Source organism: Drosophila takahashii, chromosome 3L, assembly GCF_030179915.1.
Source record: "Drosophila takahashii strain IR98-3 E-12201 chromosome 3L, DtakHiC1v2, whole genome shotgun sequence".
Taxonomy (NCBI): Eukaryota; Metazoa; Arthropoda; class Insecta; order Diptera; family Drosophilidae; genus Drosophila; species Drosophila takahashii.
In genome coordinates, this window is record NC_091680.1 from 14,325,720 (window position 1) to 14,348,356 (window position 22,637).

Genomic DNA, 22,637 nt, shown 5'->3' on the forward strand with positions numbered 1-22,637 from the left:
CTGGTCGATTTTAAGTCCGCCCGCATATCCGTGCGATTTGCGCGGCCAACGGTTTTCTACTGAAAACTAAAGAAAGAGCGGAAAGCAGCGGAATCTGTGCTACGCCGGAGTGTAGAGTAGATCGGGGATCGTCCGATCGACCCGATGTCTTTAGCTTTTCGCGAGCAAACGAGCGGGCATCCAACCAAAAATAGACAGCGCGAAGAGCAGAAGAGTCGAAGCAATTCCGATTCCAATTCCCAGACACGCGCCCTGCAAAGGGTTAAAGTTAAATGATTTTCACTCGGCCAATAGGCTAATCGGTGGTGCCATCGAAAATAGCCCCATCGATGTGCCACATTCGATCGCAATATCTGCGGCAGCTTGGGGATCGTTTCGAGAGCATCATCATCATTCTTCTGGCCCAAGACAAATGCAACTGTGAGTGGCCGACGGCAAATGTCGCCTTAAATTAAATTTAATTGGCACTCGGGGGCCGCCTGGCGAAAGCAGCTGTGGGGAAGCAACTGTTTCTGGATATATGGATATTTAGCCTTCTCCTATTAGAGAGCCCCTCGAACTCCTGAAACAATTGCAGCTGTTTCGGTAGTCAGTTAGGGAAAGTTTGCTTGGATACTCAAGGTAGTTGCACCTGGCTTAAGCGCTAAGTAATTAGCATTTGGGGGAGGTTAGTGCTGGACAATAATGATTATTATCGACTATTAATAAAATTAAAATGTAACAGATCAATTAAAATTCAAATCACATTTTAAAATTAAAATTTTAATTAACCCAAAACTTTGTTTTAGATTTCAGTAAACCAAGATTTTTTTTTAAACTCTTAATACTTTATAAAAATAAAAAGAACACAATATTAATGTATTCAACCAGTATATCTTGAACCAAGTTCCTAACGAAAAAGCAACACCCATTTAACTAATACTTTTAAATAATAATAAATATGATTTTGAATTCACACGTTTAAATCAAACGCCTAAAACACAATTGAAATTTGTTTGCACAAAACTATTATTTCCATTTAATTGTATATGCGTAATAAATAATATTGAATGTCAAATAATAATTGTTTAGCAGACAGTTAAAGTCAATTAAAATCTACCAAAACAAACATGAAAATAATATTTGTATTTACTTAGCGTTTCCACCCCATGCTGACAACACTTATTAAAGACCTTTTAGTTATGCATATTAGGTCAATATTTTCTAGTTCATTAAGAAAATGGTCTGTAGCAATGTCCCATATGCATATCAGCCAGGCCAGACAAAACACCCTCAGCTACAATGCACGTGTGTGTCTATCCGTAGTCCGTGTTGTGTCCCCGAGGTTTTCCCATTGTGGGGGTGTTTCCGTGCAAAACAACCTAAGGGTTGAAAATTCCAGACAGCGACCGAAAAAATTTCGTTAGCCGGGAAAATCTTGCCAAAAGCCAATATAGCTGATAACAAAAGTCGTAGCATAAATATAGGCTGAGCCGGCAGTCAAAAGTATGCAAGGCTATTTTTCAGCCGGCTCACAGTGGGGCGAAAAAGCCAAAAGTCTGCCTTAAATTAGCGGAGCCCTATATCGAATATCTTTTGATGGGGCATTGTTGAAGGCAATTAAATATGTAAAAAAACATCATAAGGTGAATTTTTTGAGTGAAATTTTTTTGTTGCAGAAATTTTTTAAGAAAAAATAAATTGTTTTTTTAAGAAAAAAAATATAAATAAATTACTTATAGGGTTCTAAGTTTCCCAATATTTTTTTTTTAATTTAACGTGATTTTTGAAAAAAAAAATTGTTCAAATCGGTCAACTATATCTTATAGCTGCCATATAAACGCTTATTACAAAGGGGAATGTCTCGGTTCTATTTCAATATTGGTTCATATAAATTGGGATTAAGTCATTATTTATCATTTTAGCTCTATGCTTACCTTTTTTTTAATTGGTCAATGATATCTTATAGATGTCATAGAATCAATCAAGGAAATATAGCATATTTTCAAAAAAAAACTGGTAGAAACCGGTATTTACTTCATATATGTATTTTTAGTAAAATAACATAATTTAAAATTTTAAACCCAAATTTGTTTATTAATTTATCATTATCTTCATCAATACCTTCACATAAGTAAAATATCTTCATGATGTTAGGGCGCGCGAATGAACCAAGGCTGACGATATTTCAAATTATGAACATTTCTTGCTAACTTAAACTGCGGTTTTCTCAGAAGAGGCACAAAAGGGCAGGCTAATTTTTTCAGAATATGTAGTTAAATATCTAAACTTTTTTTTAAAAAAAGAATTAAACGGGGATCTAGGGTGTAACATTACTTTACGTCCAAGGATATCCAAAAAATCCCTTTTTTTTTGGACCACTTTTAAAAAATTAAAAAAAATAGTAATTATGTATCTAAAATTTTTATTTTTTTTTTAATATTTTAAGAATTGGTTGCTCTTAAAATTTCAATCGTTACATATACGACTTAGGCCCTTGGGCGCTTTCAGAAAAATTTCAAAGATGTGTAAAAATCAGGGACCGTAAATAATCATTATTTGAGATTTTTATTTTAAAAGGCCTACTGAGATTTGTACAAGTTTTAGTCAACAATTTAACTGGTTTTTATGCACTTTATGGACATGAACAAATAACAGTTAACTTGCTCTTCAGATTTGTTGACCTGCATATACTTTGTGGACAATAGTAAAAAGAACGTAATTTTTGACGTTTAAAACCAAAAATCACAGTAGTCTTATTAAAATAAAAATCTCAAATAATGATTATTTACGGTCCCTGGTAAAAATACCTTTTTTTCTTATTGGCTAAAATTATATTTCGAAAAATCCACTTTATAAATCTGTAGTGGGAGAACCATTTAACACAGATCACTCTTTCCTTTTGATGTGTATAGAGAATTCAATTGTTTTTGAAGTTGCATTGCAACATTTTGGAAAATCTTAAAAAAAAACAAGAAAGGAAGCTACCTTCGGCCAGCCGAAGCTTATATACCCTTGCAGATAAAGTAATACTCACTCGGTGCAGTTCCAGGGATTCCAGATTCAGTGTTCCTATTTTTGAATATTGTTTTTAAGTAGTCAAGAATTAAAACGCCTACTTCCTACAAATTAACAAGAATTTTCTTATATATGTTTGAATATTCCTATAGGAGCCTTAAGATATAGTGGTCCGATCCGGCTCGCTCCGACATATGTACTACCTGCAATAGAAAGAAGATCTTCGGGAAAGTTTCATCGCGATAGCTTTAAAACTGAGAGACTAGTTCGCATAGAAACGGACAGACGGACAGACGGACATGGCTAGATAGACTCGGCTATTGGTGCTGATCAAGAATATATATACTTTATGTGGTCGGAAACGTCTCCTTCACTGCGTTGCAAACATCTGACTGAAATTATAATACCCTCTACAAGGGTATAAAAAACCATTTTGGCAGGCTTTTTGTTCTAGGCGCCCCACTGTGCGGCTCTTAAGTCACAGTCGCGTCCCCGCGAATAGGAAAGCCGGCAGACCGGAACAGCTGGCTGAATATTCTCTGCTTTTGTCTCTGGCCGTTTAGTTTTCTTTCGAACGGCGAGGCGTTTGGACGCGTACGGATTGCCAGAACAAAAAAAAAACCCACGCCGGAGCTTCTTTGACTTCTGGCAGCTGCCGCCAAAAAACATATATAAAATAAAAACAAAGTCGTTTTTATTTGAAGCAGCCGCGCGACGAGCGCTTTTCGGTGTGTTTCCCTTCTAGCTACTTATGTACATAATAGTGTTTCCTTTTGACTTCTGTCTGTTGAAAAAACTTATTTTCGTAGTCGCACTCTTCGCTTTTAGAAATTGCTGCGCGTTTAGTTCGGCGCGGTGTCGCCTGTTATTCTTGTGCCCCAGCCAGTGTTGAATTTAGAATATTTTCATTTAATTCAAAGAAAAAGAGAGAAATAAAAACACAATTAAATACGATTTCGAATTCCCTGGCGACAGTTGGCCACATACGAACAAGTGCTCGTGTTGTTAATCTATATGTGCGATTGGCAGTGTGCGCTTTTTTGGTTAATGGAGAACGTATAAATAGCCAATAATGGACCCCATAACAAACAAGAAGCTACGACTTGGTGATTAACTGAATAATTAGCTTAAGCAATTGCCGCAAGAACGGAAATATTATTGAGCGATTTTCGGCAACGTTTATGGCAGCCAGGCAAATTAAAATAAAATATTATATGTATTATTTGCATTTTGTAATGGAACTGTGGAAATAGACAATGAATTTGCATGTAAATTATTTTTTCAAAATGGAAAAAGTTTATTATTGCTAAAGTATTATAATATTCTTGTCAATCTTTTTGTTGATAAACTATTTAGGAATTATTTATTAATTTCTTAAAATTTTTAATGATATATTACGAAGTCAGTACACTGATATCAAAATGTAATTACTTTCTTGAAAACTTTAATGAAATTAAAATATTATTTTTAGTGATTTTGTATAAAAGTAAAATAAAATTTAAAAACAATAATCTTATTTTTTCCTTTAAATATATTTTACCATTTTTTACGATTTAAAGAATTGTATTTAATTATAACCCGAGTTATGATTAATAATTTTCTTAGATATCCTTCGTGTATTCCCCATTAAATCTCTTTAAAGCTTACTCATCAATCATTTCGCACATAAAACACACTGACACACAATCTCAAACCCACTTACAAGTTGTGATGTCATCTGGTTTGGTGGCTTTGCGGTCATCGGCGGCAGCCAAAAGACGAAATTAAAAGCGAAAATGATGTGACTTACTGAAGAAGACGTCGTTTTCCAGCGAGGACTTCGTTTGCCTTCGGTCACATGTTGCATTTGCCTCGAAGGATTCTCGTGATTCCTGTGTGTTAGGGGTCTGAAAATGAAATCATCAGCTAAGAGAAGAGAAAATCAATGAAATTGTGTAGGGACAAAGTTTTGTGGGTTGACGCACTGAAAAGTGCACTTTTCGCGGCGACTCGCTGACGCTGAGACTGCCTGGCGACATGGCCATGGCACATATATAAAAAGGACAATTGCTTAATGCACTATACAATCCCCCATTCCATTGACCTTTTGTTCGTTGTTCCCACACTGTGCACTCGGGTAATTTAATCAGCCGAGCGCTCAATTGACGCCAGGACACACACCAGGGATAGGATAGGATAGTAACCTTGGTTACTATAATAAAAGGGCCCACAAAGGACCCTGCGTGTTACCATTTGCCGCCCCCTAATGTTAACTGGGTGGATTGGGGGCGGGGCCGGACAGCAATTGCTGTAATTTTTATTGACATTTTTATTTTCCACCCATGACGTCGACATCGTTTCCACTTACCATGTTGCAACTGTTGCGTTTCCTTTTTAGCAAGCCACAATTGCACTTTTTTTTTCCAGCCCATTTATGAAGTTTGCCACTGGCAGACGGGCCCCTTTTGAGTTTTCTTTTTATGGGAATGACCTAATAGTCGCTAAATAGGTTTACGAGTTCAGCGACCAAATAGGTGGGAAGGTATTTCCCCAAATGGTATTTAAAAAAAAAGCAATTATCTAATTGATTCTTTAATTAAATTTGTTTTGTAGATTTATATAGAAAGTGTAGCGTTTTATTAAACGTTCAAAGCCTTTATAATATTTCGTATAAATACTTGTCTAGCAGACAAAACAGTTATTATTCAAATTACTTTCCTTTTATTATTGACAGAACAAAAAATGCACTTCGAATTTCAAAATCATTTCCTTGCCCTTTTTTCAGTTTTTTTAAGTAGCTTAAGAAAATATCCTTAGATTGAAATATGAGAGCACAGGAGGCCTTGCTTTTTGCTCTTTTTTGATGTATAAAAATCCTTGCACCCCTATTTACACCATTAACCCAGATACTTTTACATATTTCATGATCTATCAATAAATTAAGCAATTTATCATCACCCTAAGTTACCATAAAGTAGCCAAAAAGTAACGAAGTTATGCGTGTGGGATTTCGGAAAAAATGCCGATAGGGTGGAACAAATGCCGGTACGCTAAAACGTAAATAATAAGAACCACCCCTTTGCAATAAAAGTAGGAAATAGGCATTAAAACACGCCAGGCGTTGCCGTCAATCAAGCCAAAAATGAAATCTACGCCGGAGAAGGTTAAGAAGCGCTGTTAGAAGACCCAGCAGGAAACCACCCTGAAAGGTGGAATGTTTCGGGAACCACCCTTAGAAAACGTTAGACAACGACAACCACCCTAAGAAAGTGTAGAACCTTCAAGATATCTCCACCTTGCCATTGTGTTTTTGCCTTACTTTTCGTGCGAGTTTTCGATATATACAAAATATACACCCGCATCTGTATCTTGAACTTGAATTTTGCAGAAAGCAAAGCAGTCGATGAGGTAGTGTGTGCCGATCTTTGCGGGCCGAAAACCCGACAAACAACTTCGGAGCTTAAAACCGGCAGACAAGACATTCTAATGGCAAACAATGGAGCTACGCCAACACAAAAAGACCATTTTAATGGGACAGAGGGGGTCGGGATAAGGGCATATAAAATATATATATATAGGCGGTACCTACATTTATTGGTATGGGTTTAATTTGAAACACAAAACCCAAAACAAGCTTTAGATATAAGGCATTCGAGTGTGTCCGCCGTATATGACATCATTTTGGCGTCATCAGCGATAACCTCATCATGATCTCTTCCACTGATCTCTCGTCTGCTGGCCTGTCAGTTTATTTGCCCTCGTATCGAAATTATGTTAGCTAAACTCAAATTCTGTGCTGATTTTTCCAGAATTTCAAATTACACATAAATATATATATGAATGTATATATGCTGTAGGTTATATTGTCGACATTTTGATCTTATCCATTCGCACATCTGGTGAGGATACTTTCAATGTGTTGTGTTTTTTTATATAAACGACATGGCATGTGGGCAAATAAACAGATCCCTGGTGACCAAAATAATCTACAAGGCATAAATACAAAAAATAAAGCAAATAATGTGGGGGAGAAAAGGAAGTAAACATTTAAATTTGAATTGTTTTTTTTGGATCATTAATTGCTTTTTGGTTCGAGATGCTGGTTTGTTTACAGGGGCCCATGTCGCGCAATTGGAAACAAATAAATATTACAGCTAATGTATATTCTTTAAAGTCAAAAAGTATTTAAGCAAATAAACAGTTCTGCAATCTTTTAAAAGTATTTTGAATATGAATAATGAATTTTAGGATATTAGGTATTTAATTACTACATTAGTACTATAATTTTTGGTATTTTTTTCCCTTTATTTAGTTTGCACTGTATTTAGTTTGTCTTTTATATGCAGAAACACTTTTCTTTATGTGTGTCAAAGCTTTTGCAAGATTCGGATGACTCAGAGACGTCGTCGCCTCCTTCAGGCTGTCTCAAAGAAATATACCTAAAAATATATATGTGTATACATTAACAGAGAGCAAGATACTTTCGGCTATTTCGGCAACTGTCATGGACCCCCGAAGCATTTACAGTAGCCGTTCTGTTTGTTTTTATTTATGACGCACCACTATTTTGGCGGACCAACGAAACTAGGGCAAACTTTTGTTGGTTCTGTTTTGATTTTTGGCGACCGAGTCTAAGAGTTTGGGCCCTGCAAACATTACCACTAAGTGAGGCAGTTAAATGCCACGAAATTTCAATGTCAGACGGCGCCATTGTCAGGCAAGCTGCCCACATAAAAAAGGGATTTGCTGTGTCTTTTATTTTCTGGACGACGACGACGACAGAACAGACAAAGGAAATGTTGTGAACCAATCGAGAACATGCTCAACTTAAATAGTGCATTCGAGGAAATGTTTTCCTGTTTACGAGTATCTGAGTATCTGGCGCTTGAATGACAGGCCAACGTCAAAGCCAACTTGTAGCTACAAATGTATCTCTATGTATCTCCTTTTTTGTGGCCCGCTGGCACTGGCACTCTTGGGGGCCGGTTTCCAGAATTGCATTTGCCATAGCTGCCATTGAATTGGAAATCAAGTTTTGAGGAAATGTCTGCAATGCGTGACTTGGTTGGACAAAGATCCTCGACTCTGGGTCGTGTCAGTGCCACTGGGCTCCGACTTTGATTCCCGTTCCCCTTTCCAACTCCAAATTGGGAAAAGTCGCAGGTTATCATACGTTTTTTTTCCGAAGGCCCCACACTGCGCCTGCGCAACTGATATCTCAATTGCCGGCGCCGTCACTTTAATTCTGTTTTCGGATAACGGCAATTAGCGCGCTAAATAATTAATTGATAGCCAAACGCAAAACCATTGCAATTACAATTCAATTAAATTCCAATCAGTGCTGCCATTTTGTCCTCTTTCCGGACAGATCTGTCCTTTTTTTAACGACTTTATCCGGAAAAAAATTCAAACATCCCCTATCCGGAAATCTGTCCTTTTTTCAAAGATATGGTTTTGAGTGTTCTTTTTGCTAGTCGAAAGTGTATAAACCTGCTTTTATATGCTAAAACGCCGTTTAACCATTATTCTTACAGTTCCGCACTTTAAAAATAATTCTTTTTACAAATTATCAAAGAGATGTAATGCAGTCGATGGACTTTCTTTATAGTACGATTTTTTCTGTAGCAAAAAAAAGAGGAAAACACTTTAAAAAGTTCTCAATTTTTACTCTCAGCCTTTTTGTCAGAAAAAAATTTCATATTTGAACGACTCTTATTCGGGTTTGACGCAGATATTGAATTTTTTTTAATTACCAATATAGTTACTTGAAATGCTTTTATTTTTTTAATATTTTAGATTATTACGTATACGCACAAAAATTGACCATGGTAAAATGATCAAACGAAGAAGGTTGTGAGTCGGGCGCAATAGATCATTACATAATTGAATTTAATATAAAATCCATTTATATTAAGTAAATATATCACCCATTGGTAAAAACAGAAAAATGGAGGCGCATTTACTTTTGTCCTTTTTTTTGTCCTTTTTTAAACTTTTTTGTCCTCTTTTTCCCTGTTTTTTTTGGCTTTTCTGTCCGGTTTTTCAAGCTGAGTGATGGCAGCACTGATTCCAATTCCATGTCGCAATAAATACTTGCCAAACTATTTGAAAAGTGTTAGAAAGTGTGGAAGGGGTGGTGGGGTGGCCTGCCTCAAATATTTTCACGCTGCACAAAATGCATAGCAAAATACGAGGTTAAATGCAAATATCTCATACATTGAGTCAGCAATCTACCGAGCATGATATCATAATTTGCCCAATGGCGGAAAATTGATTTAGAAAATCTGAAAGGCATGGCCGTCCTTCGTGACCAGTAAATAAGATTATCACAACTTTTTGGTATGATATCATCATTTTTTGTCAAGTGGAAAATTGATTTAAAAAGTAGGAAATATGAACTCACGAGAAATAAATAAACTTATCAAAAACTCTTATTGTTCACAGTGTTTTTTATATAGGTGAACAATTATATTTGTATAGGCTATTGTTGCACGTTCTTTCTGATAACTAAATTAATACATTAGAGCCCCTCAAGAGTGATTCAAATAAAGCTTTCCCCCCTTGGGACTCTACAATCTGAGTGCTAAAAAGTTTTTTAAATATAGATCGGCCCGAAAAATATTGCGTCAAAACAGCCAGATGATGTCATCTCGAGGCATTGCTCCAAATATCTCTAGAGAAACGTAGACGCGAGATCGCCGTTTTCGTTGTCGCTGGGGTCATGACACTAACAAATTGAAGCTGAAATAAGTTTCGGACAGTTTAATGGGTCTTGCTACACCGCTGACGGCAGTGAAAAGAAAAGAGAATTATATGAGAATATTTTTTTTAATTTGCAAAATTATCCACCCACTTCCGATGACTAGTTTGTCAGACAGCTGACTGGGCAGACAGCAGTGAAAACAGACAAGAAACAAGTGATGTAAACAAAAATGCATGAGAAGGCCACAAGTTGCAAGTTGCTGCCGGCCGGCGGCCCATTTGCATTCAAGTGCTGGCTGGCCTCCACCTCTCACCACGAAAATCCAAACAAGAATTTAGTTCTTCTATTGGTCTACCTGGTGCCCCCGATTCCCGTTTCCCCATATTGTGTGGCCTAAAAATAGCTATAAAATTGTCTAGAGGCCTCCCTAAACTTTGATGTTTTTATTTCCATCTTGTGTGTATAAAAAGTACACACTTAAGCAAACAATTGTGGGAAATCCTTTAAGATATTTGATATTGATCAACATTTTATCCGAATTTAATTCGAATAAAACACATTTTTATTTCGGCATCTGTTTTTTTTAGATATTTTCGCCATAAAATTGGGGTTTGTGGTCCATATTGAAACTAGATGCTCAAATCAAATATAAACAACAATAAATTCATGCTAGGCTGAAATATTTATGAATTTATTTTTCTGCCCGGCGGCGAAGACAGATTTTCTATTTTTGTGTCTCGCACTAATTGAGAGAATTTTCGCCACAAACTATTTGGAAATTATTTCTCCACTGGATTTGTTCATCTGCTGCATAACTTAACCTCCGCTCCCTAGACAGAACTCGGAACTTGTCTGAATTTCGACGCCCCCCATTCGCCCGGGGGAATAGTGACTTGCGTGTGGCTGCTCTATAAATTGCTCAATCATGGGCTCCACTGGCTTTACATTTGCACATAAATTCTTGTTGGCCTTTAGGAAATTTTACGAATTTTCCGATTCGGGGAAACATGAAGATCTCAGAGGGTCGGGTCACAATGCCCATGCCCAGCCGTTCTCCCCCATGCACTTGCCTGTGTTTTGACCCAATTTCTTCAGCTTAATTAATTAGCCGGCAGCGAGCACGAGGCAACAAATATACATATGAGGTGCACCAGGGGAAAGGGTAAGGAAATGGATGGGATTGTGGGTTGCGTGTATCACCCGATGAGGGGCGTGACCATATAACCAAATAGCTCCTCAGGGGAGCCTTGTTATGCTGTTGTTATTCTGTTAATGGGAATGCGTTTTTAAGTGCATTTCAGTCGGTTGAAAGATGCTAAGTAGATTGTAATTTGCTCAAAGACAAGTGGGTGGGATGACTATAAAAAGAATTGATGTATCTATACCTTGAAATACTTACAACACTGCATTGCATGTATTTTTTGATCGTATTTTCAAATTAAAGAGGTTTTTAAAAGAAATGTAAAACAATAAGTCAGTGTGAAAATTTACAAAGAATATTTTTTTGTTATACCCTTGCAGAGGGTATTATGATTTCAGTCAGAAGTTTGCAACGCAGTGAAGGAGCCGTTTCCGACCCCATAAAGTATATATATTCTTGATCAGCATCACTAGACGAGTCGATCTAGCCATGTCCGTCTGTCCGTCCGTCTGTCCGTCTGTCCGTCAGTCTGTCCGTCCGTTTCTACGCAAACTAGTCTCTCAGTTTTGAAGCTATCGCGATGAAACTTTCCCAAAAGTCTTCTTTCTATTGCAGGTAGTATATAAGTCGGAACCAACCGGATCGGATAACTATATCTTATAGCTCCCATAGGAACGAAACGTTAAAAAAATTCTAGCTTCGGTGTTTTTTGAAATAAAACCTTCTACTCTTGGAAATATTATTTTTTAAATATTTCCGAATTTCGAATAAAATATTTTAAAAATCGGACGACTATATCATATAGCTGCCATAGGAACGATCGGAAAATTAATGGGAAAGTTACACAGAAATAAATTTTAGCTTTTTTGGTTTTTATTGTATTCTCTTCTACTTTAGAACATGACTCTTTTTAAATATTTCCGAATTTCAATTTTCATTTTATCAAAATCGGACGACTATATCATATAGCTGCCATAGGAACGATCGGAAAATTAATGAGAAATATTAGAAAATTGAACATTTTTGCGATTTGTTAATTAATAGGAATGATCTGCAAGGGTATACAAGCTTCGGCTGGCCGAAGCTAGCTTTCTTTCTTGTTTAGGTTTGAAATTTAGTGTTAAATTTTGTTGAATTTTTTTTATTTTTAGCGTGAATAAAAATTATGGTAAAATAAGTTCACTGATATTTTATGAATGAGATTTTATACTAAAATACTCCATAGCGATAAATGTGTAAAAATGGTCTTAAAAATTCAAAAATGTAACTATAAAAATTAAGTAATTAAACTGCAAAATTTTGATTGTCAATTAAACCCAGGAACATAAAAACTATTATATTTTTAGTTTAACTTTTGTAGCCCCGTGTAAAAGTTAAGGCCCATCTGTGCTGGCAGCATTCCAGACAAGTTGTCAACACACGATTGTGAGTCAGGCAAAAGTCTTTATGGCATTTCCATAATGCACGGGGAAGTGGGATTGGGACTGGCAATGCCAATGCAAATCTCGCATTCGAAAAGACCTCACACGAAAACAATGAATTATTGCACAATATATATACCTAGCTATCATTAACAGAGCCCTAACGGAAATGTGCCACCAAGGTTTGTCCCGAAGGCGTGCGATGTCGCCTCGCCTTAAACTCCCCGACGCATTCATCAATAAGTCACTCTATAACTTACCCAATTGATTAACGGTGCGGTACTCTCTACGTTCATTCAACTATAGATTTTTCAAATGTGTGGGTCTCTGAGTGTAGGTCGTTCCAATGCAATAGTAATACTGAAAATAAACCAGAACCTCGCTACGTGACTGCAATGTAAACAAATGGAGAGCCCCAATTAAACGTAAAATATTACAATAAAATCAAAGAAAAGGGAAAAAGAAAAAAGAAATAGTGTAGAAAATCGATAAGTGAGTGCCGTCTTTAAGCAACCGAAACTGATTTGCGTATTGGGAAATTTATGCTGGCTAAATGTCAAAAGGCAAGTGCCAGAAAATGTGCAAACTTACCATTTGGTTTGCAATTGAAATTACCGCTTTTGAACGCTCGAGCGAAACAGAAATGAAAATGGGCGAAAATGTAAATGTTGCGTTTACTGGCGATTCAAGCGATTAACAGAGTGCATTGACTGGCCGAAAAATCTGGCATAAATCCAGGGAAAATCCTAATAAATTTTGTTCACTTTCATCGGAGGGTCTAGAGTCAGAGTCTAGACCTTCAATGACGTTGCACTTGCCGTGGAAATCTGCCCACGTTTAGCTCTCGCCGCCCATGTTAGGAGCCAAATTGTTGACACAGTTCGAACGGCCGCACAATTTATGCATTTTAAATGTTAATTAAAGCCGGCACACTGGGCCCAAGCCCGAGCCACTGCATCCATATGATATCCATTCATAAATTTAACTAAATGCAAGCGGCCTTTGTTGCGGCTTTTCTATTTTTCTGTAGTCGCGTTACGCATAATTAAGCGGGCGGCGAGCTGTCTGAACAAAGGCCCAAAAAAGAAGAAAAAATACTCAAACTAAATAAAAACCAATTGACCCACTATGGCAGCTGAGAGGTATCCAATGGATAGGCGCAACTTTGTGGCTAAACATTGCACTCAAGTAAAAATATTAGACAGCGAAAAATCTTAAATTTCCAGCTGCCCGTTAAGGTGTTAAAAAACGTTGGGCAAACAATGCGAAAAGATACAAACAAATGCAAATACCCCACCAATTCGATGCTAACAAATAGGATTTGCATAAGGCATGCGCAAATATATTACCTCATTGTCTTTTGATTTTCGCTCTCTGGCTTTGGCCTTATCACTAATTGACATTTACAAAGTGATTTATTTAGGCAACTGATAAACAGCAGCGACATTAATAGAGGGTCATGCTGATTGTTGTTCGTTGTAATTAAATTTCTATTTTCGGCTACCTATATACCGACACATTCGTACATAATTACCGAACCGTTGGCGACGCCATCAAGTTCCCCAACCAAAAAATAAAAAACAACATGCACGCAGAGTTCTCACAGTTGGTTTTCATTTGGCAGTGGAAACAAAAGGCAGAGGGCCACCCATGCGGAAAAGTTGCAAGCGGGCGTGTGGCGAAAACCGAAAAGAAAACTCGGATAATTTGCTCAGTGTCCAGTCCATAGTGATATAATTATCTAAATAAAATTTAATTAAATTAATGTTAATGTTAATTTGTTGTGTTTCGAATAATTTTACAAATAGGAGCAAGTATATAAAAACATAAAAAACTTAAAAAAGATACAAAAATACACATTTTTCTTCGTAAGTGGAATAGTAAATCATCCAAATATTTGTCTAAAACAGAATGCGGAAAATCGTGCAAGACGTGTGGGCGTCAAGGGCACTATAATTCCAAAGATAACTAGATGGATTTATAAAAGCTTTAAAGTGATTTATTTAGGAAATATAAAAATGTAATTTTGAAGAGACTTTCAAGATGATTGTCGCCTGTTCAAATATATATACCTTACTATATATGCAGTACGGTTAATTGTCAAATGCCCGTGGGCATGTCCGCCTGGGGCCAGTTCCCTTCGGATGGCACCTCTTCCTCCGATCGCGAACCACCCGAACACGCAATAGGAAAATGCCAGCCATTTTCGTTTTGTGTTGCTGTTTTATTTTTTTATTTTGGAATTTCTGGGGCTAGCGCCGGCCAAAGTTTACCTTAGGTCATAAATAAGCGCACTGTGTCATACGTAGTGCCCATGTGGGGCAATCACTGGTAGTCCATGTTTCACGGGGTGTGTGTGGAGCCCGGATTTGGATGGTTTTGTTTGGGGGTTTTTAGTTTTTCTTCTCTTTTATTTTTGGGTGTGTGCGTGCGGGGCGTTTTGTCATTAAGTTGAAACTGAAGCTTCAGTTTGGTTTTTTTCCTGCTGCTGGTCGCTGGCTGGTTACTAATTCGAACCCAGCGACATTTTTTATAGCCGCTCTCGTATTGTTTTTGTTATTATTTGTCTTACGTCATGCATTGCTAGTTGGTTGGCTTTTGTTTGTTAGATGTTTGACCTTTTTTTCAACCTCCAGTTAAATTCAATGCTGATGCCAAGATAAGCCGGCCATAATTTGTATTATATTTGCTGCAGTAATTTGCTGCAGCCATCAAACTGATAACACAGATTTGTGTTCATCTATTTTTGAAAGATGAGTCATTTGGTCAGCCCAAATATTATGTTTACTTATCAATTTGTTTGTGTTTCGCTTGACCTTCGGGCAAGGCTGTCGTATTTTACATTATTGATTTGCCTCTGAGGCTAAGTAGCATTAAAAGCTTAACAGTTTATAAATTGTATGTAAATCAGACCTTGGAGGCTGTGTGATTAGTTCAATTAGCTGGTGGTTTCTCTGAGATCTTGCAGATGGCAGATGGATGCCCCCATCTGCCTGACCTTCCTCCGATTGGGTTGAGTTTGTATTTTTTTTTTCTTCTTAGGGGGCGTAGATCACACGCAGAGTCAGTCAAATGTTTCGCTTTTTGCTCGGGGTGATGTAATTTGCCTAGACGACAAGCCAAAGCAACCGGTTTTGCCACAAACTACTTAAATCTCGTTTCTTGCCATCCGAGTTCTCTCGCCGGGCTGCGCAGCTGGAAAATATGATAACCGTCTGGCACTTTCCTTTTCCCTTTCTTTCCTTTCCAGTGTCCCATTGTCAATGTTGAGGAACAGTGCTCAATTTAAGTATCATCTCGCAAATTGCAATTCAGACAGCGAAAGAGTGGGCTTCTTCTGCTCGACACATGCGTTTTAGGTATTATCAAGCAATTTACTTGTCGAGTGGGTTTAATGCACTGTCTAGTGGTTGCATTAAGCCTACAGGAGGGGTCGCTTAAATAGCAGATATACAAGCAAGTCACTATCAACAAAGAACTAAAAATATTCAATTACTTATAAAAAATGAAATAAAATAAATTTAAAAATATTTTACAACATTTAAAAAACGAATCTTCTTTAAAATCGTTAGAAATCATGTTTATCTACCAAATATTTAAAATTATTATTAATTTATACATTTTAAATACTATTTTAACGGCTGCACTTGTTTATATCACATTTACCCCGGCAGGCTGCCTTTTCTCTTATCATAATCTCCAGCAAATAGTTTGCTGATGATTAAAGCTATGTGCCATTGACAATTTCGTTGACAGTTAATTTAAATTTATGTCTAGGGCAGGCACAATATATATTTCATTACTGTTTTGCTGCTGCCATTGTGTTCAATTACTCTGTTATTTTAGTTATGTTGTTGCCCCGGCTGCCTGGCTGCCGCTGTGCAATGGTGCGTATGTGTGTTATGAATGTCGACTGTGGCCTATTGCCTATTGACACTTGTTTATTTTTGACACCCCATTGTGACACGTATATATTTATATTTATATTTGTAATAGGGGGCTCTGAACGAGCTTTTCAAACGATTTTCAGCCTGTTGTGTTTGCCCGCCGATTATCATCGATGGGTGGCATCAAATGGTTTGATTGCTTTTTGATATGCCCACAAATTGGGCAGAGTAGCATCGCAGCATCATGTGTAATTTTCCACAGGGGGCATAAATAGTTTTTACAGCCTCTCTAATATCTTGTTGTTGTTTATGTGGTTTCAGTTGGTAGCCAACAAGTTGGTATTATTTACTGTTGGTGTCTGTGACTTTTGTGGTTGCGTGAGGTTTTAGTAATTCAATGTCTCTATATTTTGCTGTCTTCTCTTTTTATCTCAGAGAATGTTAGAAATTTTATTTGTATTAACTTGGTTTGTTTTTCTTTTTTCCAGAACCCATCGAGTCTAACATGAGCAACTGAGTCCCAACGAAACGAAGAGGAAATCGACGAGAAAGAACGAAACCCCCGAAAGGTGGCTTAATTACTGAGATTTTATATAGATAGTTTGTAGCAGCCCAAATCAAGAAAATGGGTTTCACAACGGAGCGCAAGCCGCGTGTCAACAAGACGTTGATATCGCTTAAGGTTGTCGTGTTCTTTGTCATCGCCGGTAAGTAATGAAATATAAATTACAGATATTTTTAGTTGGATAAAATTATAAAGTGTTATAAATGTTATAAATGATCTTAAAACTTGAAACCTTTTTATATTATTTAATTTATTATGAAATTTATTATAAATAAACTTAATTTAATATTGCAGGTCTCACAGCTTTGCATGTTCTGCATGGCGCAAAGCCCCAGTTGCTGGGCCTTAATTTCTCGGAGTACCGTACCATCACCATTTTGGCACCATTTGTGTCGATTTTGGGTCCCTTGATCGTGGGTCCCTGGGCTGATCGCTTGGCAGCCAAGAACCCGAACACTTTTGGACGCACTCTGCGAGTTTTGACTGCCGTATTTCTGCTGATCTCCGCCCTCATCTATGCCTTTCTGTTTGCCGTGCCGGAGGTTAACAGGCGGGGAGAAACTCGCGAGCCTCTGGTTAGCTTCGGGTGCGATGAGACTGGAGGATTCCTCTTCCAGGAGCGTTGCGGCTTGAACTCCAGTTGCAGCAGGTGGGACCAGAAGGTGGGTAAGATCAACTTGACGCGTTGCACCTACAGTTGCCAGAATCCCAAGCTCTACGAGCCACTTTACGTGGCCTGGTTGGCTGAGGTTCCCACCGTGGCCCCCTCCACGGAGCAGAGTTCGGAGTTCGATTACGAGGATGAGGGCAGCACCGCGGTCACCGAGAGTTTGCGCACCAGGAGGGATTTGGAGGCAGCGGATCCAGCCGATAGTGCTGGTGTGGAGGCCATCAGTGGAGAGGCCCCGGCCCCCGTCCACCGGTCCATCAGGCAGGTCAAGAAGCCCCCCACCAAGGTCTACGTCCAGCCCCCGCACGTCTGTCTCACGCAGCGCAACCAGAACGGCGAGGATGTGGTGAAGCACTGTCACGCCTACACCGAAGACACCACCAGCGTGGTGATGGATGCCCTCATGGGTTCGGCGATCAGTCAGGAGGAGCACTACGACGACTACGAGGGATGGTGCCAGTATCCATTGGGTGAGCATTTTTTAACTTTATACCAGGGACCGTAAATAATCATTATTTGAGATTTTTATTTTAAAAGGCCTACTGAGGTTTTCACAAGTTTTAATCAGCAATTTAACTGGTTTTTATGCACTTTATAGACATGAACAAATAACAGTTAATTTGCTTTCCAGATTTGTTGAAATGCATATACTTTGTGGACAAGAGTAAAAAGAACGTTATTTTTGACGTTTAAAACAAAATATCACAGTAGTCTTTTTAAAATAAAAATCTCAAATAATGATTATTTACGGTCCCTGCTTTATACACAGGAACCAAATTTGATATGATATGGGGCTTAATTCTACCTTATTTCATATCAACAAAACTTTTAAATTTAAAACATTTCAATATGATATTTTATCATATCAGTTATTTCATAAAAATTATAAATGTACTATTTAAAATACCAAATGTAGTATTTTTTAAGAAATAATACAAAATATGATAAATATTCTTTATTCATTTCAAAGTATTATGAATAACTTGATTTAAAAAAATAAAACAATTATTTGATACACATTCGCCTGATTTTTTGTAACATATATTTTATTGTGTAGAATAATTGCTATTTTGACAACTAAACATTTAATGTGTGGAATAGGTAAATTAACATAAACTAATTGAACATTTATTTAAAATGCTTATTAAATTAAACTAAAGTAAATTGTAATATCCATAATTCATTTTCCTATAATAACTTGTTGAATATTTTATTTTCAGAGGGATTCCAGTGCCACATTCCTGCTGCGCAGGTGACTTACATGAAGGACTTTAAGGACTATAAGAATAACGACAGCAATTGCAAGCCTATGATTGAGTGCCAGGTGGTGAATCCGTACCACGAGTCGAGTGTGCTCTCCGATAGCGAGTGTACCAATGTGAGTAGCTTATATTAAATCCCTGATTAATTAATAAATTAAATATTAAAATACCCAACAGACCACTGGCAGCTTGCAGGAAACCCTGGTGGGCTATACAACCATCCGGCTGATCGGAGACATTTTCCCCATGGCGGCACTGACTCTTCTGAACACTGCCATTGTGATCGCGGTTCGTGAGACCTCCGAGGGCAGGGGCGAGGTGTGTCGGCAGTACGTTTGGGGTGCCATTGGCTATGTGCTGCTCTTCGCACCGCTGAATCTCTCGGATTCCCAGAACGACCCCAATGATGTCGCCACCTTTGCTCTCATTGTATTTATTGTGAGCTTCGTCTTGGGTGCCGTGGTGCTGCTCTGTGCCACTCAGATGCCATTGAGTCCGCCGGAATGGTGGTGGCACACGAAGACCGGAATGCTGGTGCTTCCCATGTCTGCGATTCGTCGCTATAGTCCCGAGATATTCGTGCTCACCTTGGTCTCGATTCTTTTCGGCACTTTCTGGGGCAGCATTCACAGTTATGCCCAATGGACCTTCACCTTCAGCGCCGTTCGCTACTTGGGTCTGATCCTCATCCTGGTTCTTTTCTTCAATGTGGACAAGTTTATTGAGTACTGTGGTCACTCGAACATCTTCATCGGTGGCCTGGCCATCTATGTCATTAGGTTCACTGCGCTGAGTGATGCCCAAACTGAGTGGCTGAACGTCGTCATGGAGACCATCGAGCCGGTCGTAATAGGTCTGATTTGGATCACGATCATCCTGTATATGCGTCATGCTATGCCAAGGAAACTGACGGCCACTGGACAGGCCATCGCTGTGTTGGCCTTTTTCGGATTGGGTAAGTGTTTTTGAAGCAATTTTTGTTGAATTTATTTTAAAAGTGGAAGAAAAGATGAAGCAATTTTGAGCTATAAATTATTAGGATCAAGCCATTATAGAAGTCCAACTATAAAAATTAAATTAATAAAATATTAAAGTGAATTAAAATAAAAAGTAAATATTATTAAATGAAGTTAAATTTACTATTTGTTTGGGACACTACAATTGAGAAATTTATATAACTAATAGCTTTCAAATTAATATTAACGTAAATAAATTTAATTTGTATTTTTTATATAAATTCCCATAAAACTTATTTCTACATTTTTTTGTTTCTTTAGGCAAAGGCTTCGGAGCTCTGATTGGATTACCTCGCGATGAGAGGGACCCCAAGCTGGAGGTCTGGTCCTGCACCTTCCAATGGCTGGCAATTGTGGCCTGCGTTGTGGCTTTGGTATATTTCGCAATCTACAATCTGATCCTTGCCCCCCGCTGCACCGCCAAGCCCCAGCACTCCGAGGAGTTGATCTCTGGATCGGCATCCCAGAACTTTGGCAACACGGGAACCGGAAACGGAGCTGGCAACGGCAATGGAGCCGGAAATGGAAACGGAGCAGGAGCAGGAGCGTCACTCAACGGAAACGGAAATGGAAGCTACTCACCGCTGAGGGTTTACCACAACGAGAGGGGGAAGAAGGGACAGTTTAGATACTAAGATACTAGGTGCGAAATCCAGAGATTAATGGATTATTTACTCTTTGCATGGATCACTAATGCTGCGCCTCTCGCTTCAAAAAAAGAGTGCGAATGATATTCTTAGGTTTTAAATGTGTACACCACGCCTCGTCCTCCTCCACCTACCGCCCCCCGCCCGCTTGAGGGCAACACTGCTAATAGTTTGTAATGCCTATTTTTGCTAAGTGTATACACCAGGAGGAAGAACAACAAAAAAGAGTGGAAAAAAAGAAATCGAAAACAAAAACATGACCCTTTTTTATATACATAAATCGCATGTAGAACTTATTTTATTTGTTATTTAATGCCAACTAAGTGAGTTCATAATTTTAATTAAATCGCAATGGGGAAGGTGACAGGAAAAAAACAAACCAACTCATCAACTGCCCTAATTTAATTGCAACAATAGCCATGGATACAGAGCAAAAGCAATAATGACTTCCCCAGACAAACACGTCGTTCTCTTTACAACGTTACAGTAAAAATGAAGGCATCAATTTTTAATGAAACATTTGCGTGATTTTACTAAGCATAATATATGATGCACTACGAGCATATAAATGTAACAATAAAACAGAAAATGTAATTATACAAAAATATAATTAATGGTAATTAAATGTTTTCAAATTAAGCGTAATAACTGCTGAAGAGGTTTTTGTTTTGTTATGGGTTAAAAGCAGGAAATGAAAATGCCAAGCGGAAAATATAATGATGGTAAATGAGAAGGTAATTTGGCTCATAATCCGGGCAATAATCTCATGATCTCATCAACCTTATCAGGTTCCATTTCCTCTTTTGATGATGGAGCGCCATCTACATTTGGCTTTTTCTAAGAGGGGAAACCACGAGTTTTCTTAGACAACGACCTTCGGAAAAGCTGGGTAAGAATTTTTCTGGAGCTTTCCGCTGACAAGCTTTTCTTTTATCAAAAGCTATTGTCTTTAAATCCCACTTCTTGCTTAATTATTTACGTTTTTTTCCCGCCGCGATTTGCAATTTATGAGTCCAATGAATTGCATTTACTCAGTCCGTGACGTAGCGTAAATATTTTTCCAGCACTTGGCCAGCCAATATATGAGTCCTTGAGGGGGAGGATGGAGACAAGAGCTGCAGGATGGCGGCTCCTTGACCCCGAAGGATGTTGGCTGGCTGCTAATAGCCCCAAAACTTGAGAGCAGAAGGGCAGTCTCACTGTGAAAAGCATCATATTTGTCTTAAGATCAGTTTTAAGTAAATCAATAATGTTTAAAATTAAATATATTTTTACTATAATCACTAATTATAATAAAAATATTTTATTATTTCAGGTAGAAATAATAAAATTCTTAATATAAGGATCCAACTAAAATAAAATTTTGATTTATTAAAAAAGTATTGCTGGTTTTCTATTTAAATATTTTCTATTTATAGAGAAGTTTTATTAGTTTGAAACCTTAAGGAGAATATTTCACTAAAAATTAAAAAATTTTCCAAGTGACTCCAATTTTTCCTCGGTGCAGTCAGCCCCAAGGAAGAAAGCCAGTGACAGTGTCCACTTAACCGAAAGTAAGTAAACACACACTGGCGAACAATCGCACACACTCACACCCCCTTGGCTATTTACTTGTGTGTACATATTTAGTTGCATAAAAGGAGTAATAAGTGCGGATTTTATGATGCGACGCGACACAGACACACGCACACACACACAGTCTCAGGCTCAGCGTGACTCGATTGCCTTCCCCTTGAGTTCTCGACATGCGTCTGCCCTTTGACATTACACACACACACAAATGAGCGTAAGGACTCGCTGCATGTGTGTGTGGGTGTCAAAGTGACAATAAGCCACTTAAGGCAGCGCGCACTTCATTAGTTTTCTTTATTGATATTTTCACAGCAAGCCAAACAGTTATGAGTAGTTGCGAGCCAGCGATTTAAGCGTTCGACTTGTTCAGCGCCTGATTTTGATGATTCAATAAAAATGAAGCGCAAGTTGTTGCTTTAATTTAATGCCTGCTGCATTTAGTGGCGGTTCAACGATCTAATGGATTTTTAGAGACATCTATTAATAGAGGAGCATAAAGCAAAGTAGCTTAATGATAGTTTTCCAGGGAATATTTAGAAATAATAGTCAATTTATTCTTATGGAATTGAAATTCACTTTCGAGTGCAACAGTGCGTATGTGTTATTTGTTAAGCGCAGCTAAGCTAAGTGAAAAATGAACGTTTCCCCTTTACAAATGATAACAACTTACGATTAAAAATTCTCGATTTAAATACTTTTTCGCTGTTCCACAGGGCGTATGTGTAATAAAGCTGCGCTTTGGGGTTTTTGAAACTGAGACGCAGACTTTAGGGGTTT

General features: G+C 37.9%; 2 protein-coding genes across 4 annotated transcripts; one reads left to right on the forward strand and one right to left on the reverse strand.

Annotated features, from left to right (window-relative positions):
• Nucleotides 1-10: 10 nt before the first annotated feature.
• On the reverse strand, nt 11-12,811 carry LOC138912892 (uncharacterized). Of its 2 annotated transcripts, XM_070214549.1 has the most exons (3): nt 12,502-12,811; nt 4,787-4,883; nt 11-252 (listed from the first exon to the last, which is right to left on the reverse strand). In XM_070214549.1, the coding sequence occupies exons 1-3, from the start codon at nt 12,535-12,537 to the stop codon at nt 11-13; spliced, it is 375 nt and encodes a 124-aa protein (XP_070070650.1). In that variant the 5' UTR covers nt 12,538-12,811. The 2 variants fall into 2 exon arrangements, 1 of the variants encoding a protein (XP_070070650.1); XR_011418442.1 differs by lacking the exon at nt 11-252 and having other exon boundaries at nt 4,578-4,902.
• SP1173 (major facilitator superfamily domain-containing protein SP1173) lies at nt 3,618-20,936 on the forward strand. 2 transcript variants are annotated; one of them, XM_017155097.3, is made up of 6 exons: nt 3,618-3,725; nt 16,617-16,835; nt 16,988-17,833; nt 18,584-18,741; nt 18,803-19,580; nt 19,903-20,936. In XM_017155097.3, exons 2-6 carry the CDS (start codon nt 16,754-16,756, stop codon nt 20,274-20,276), a joined length of 2,238 nt encoding a protein of 745 aa, XP_017010586.2. In that variant the 5' UTR covers nt 3,618-3,725; nt 16,617-16,753; the 3' UTR covers nt 20,277-20,936. The 2 variants fall into 2 exon arrangements, with proteins under 2 accessions (XP_017010586.2, XP_017010587.2); XM_017155098.3 differs by lacking the exon at nt 3,618-3,725 and adding an exon at nt 3,790-4,103.
• The last annotated feature ends 1,701 nt before the right edge of the window (nt 20,937-22,637 follow it).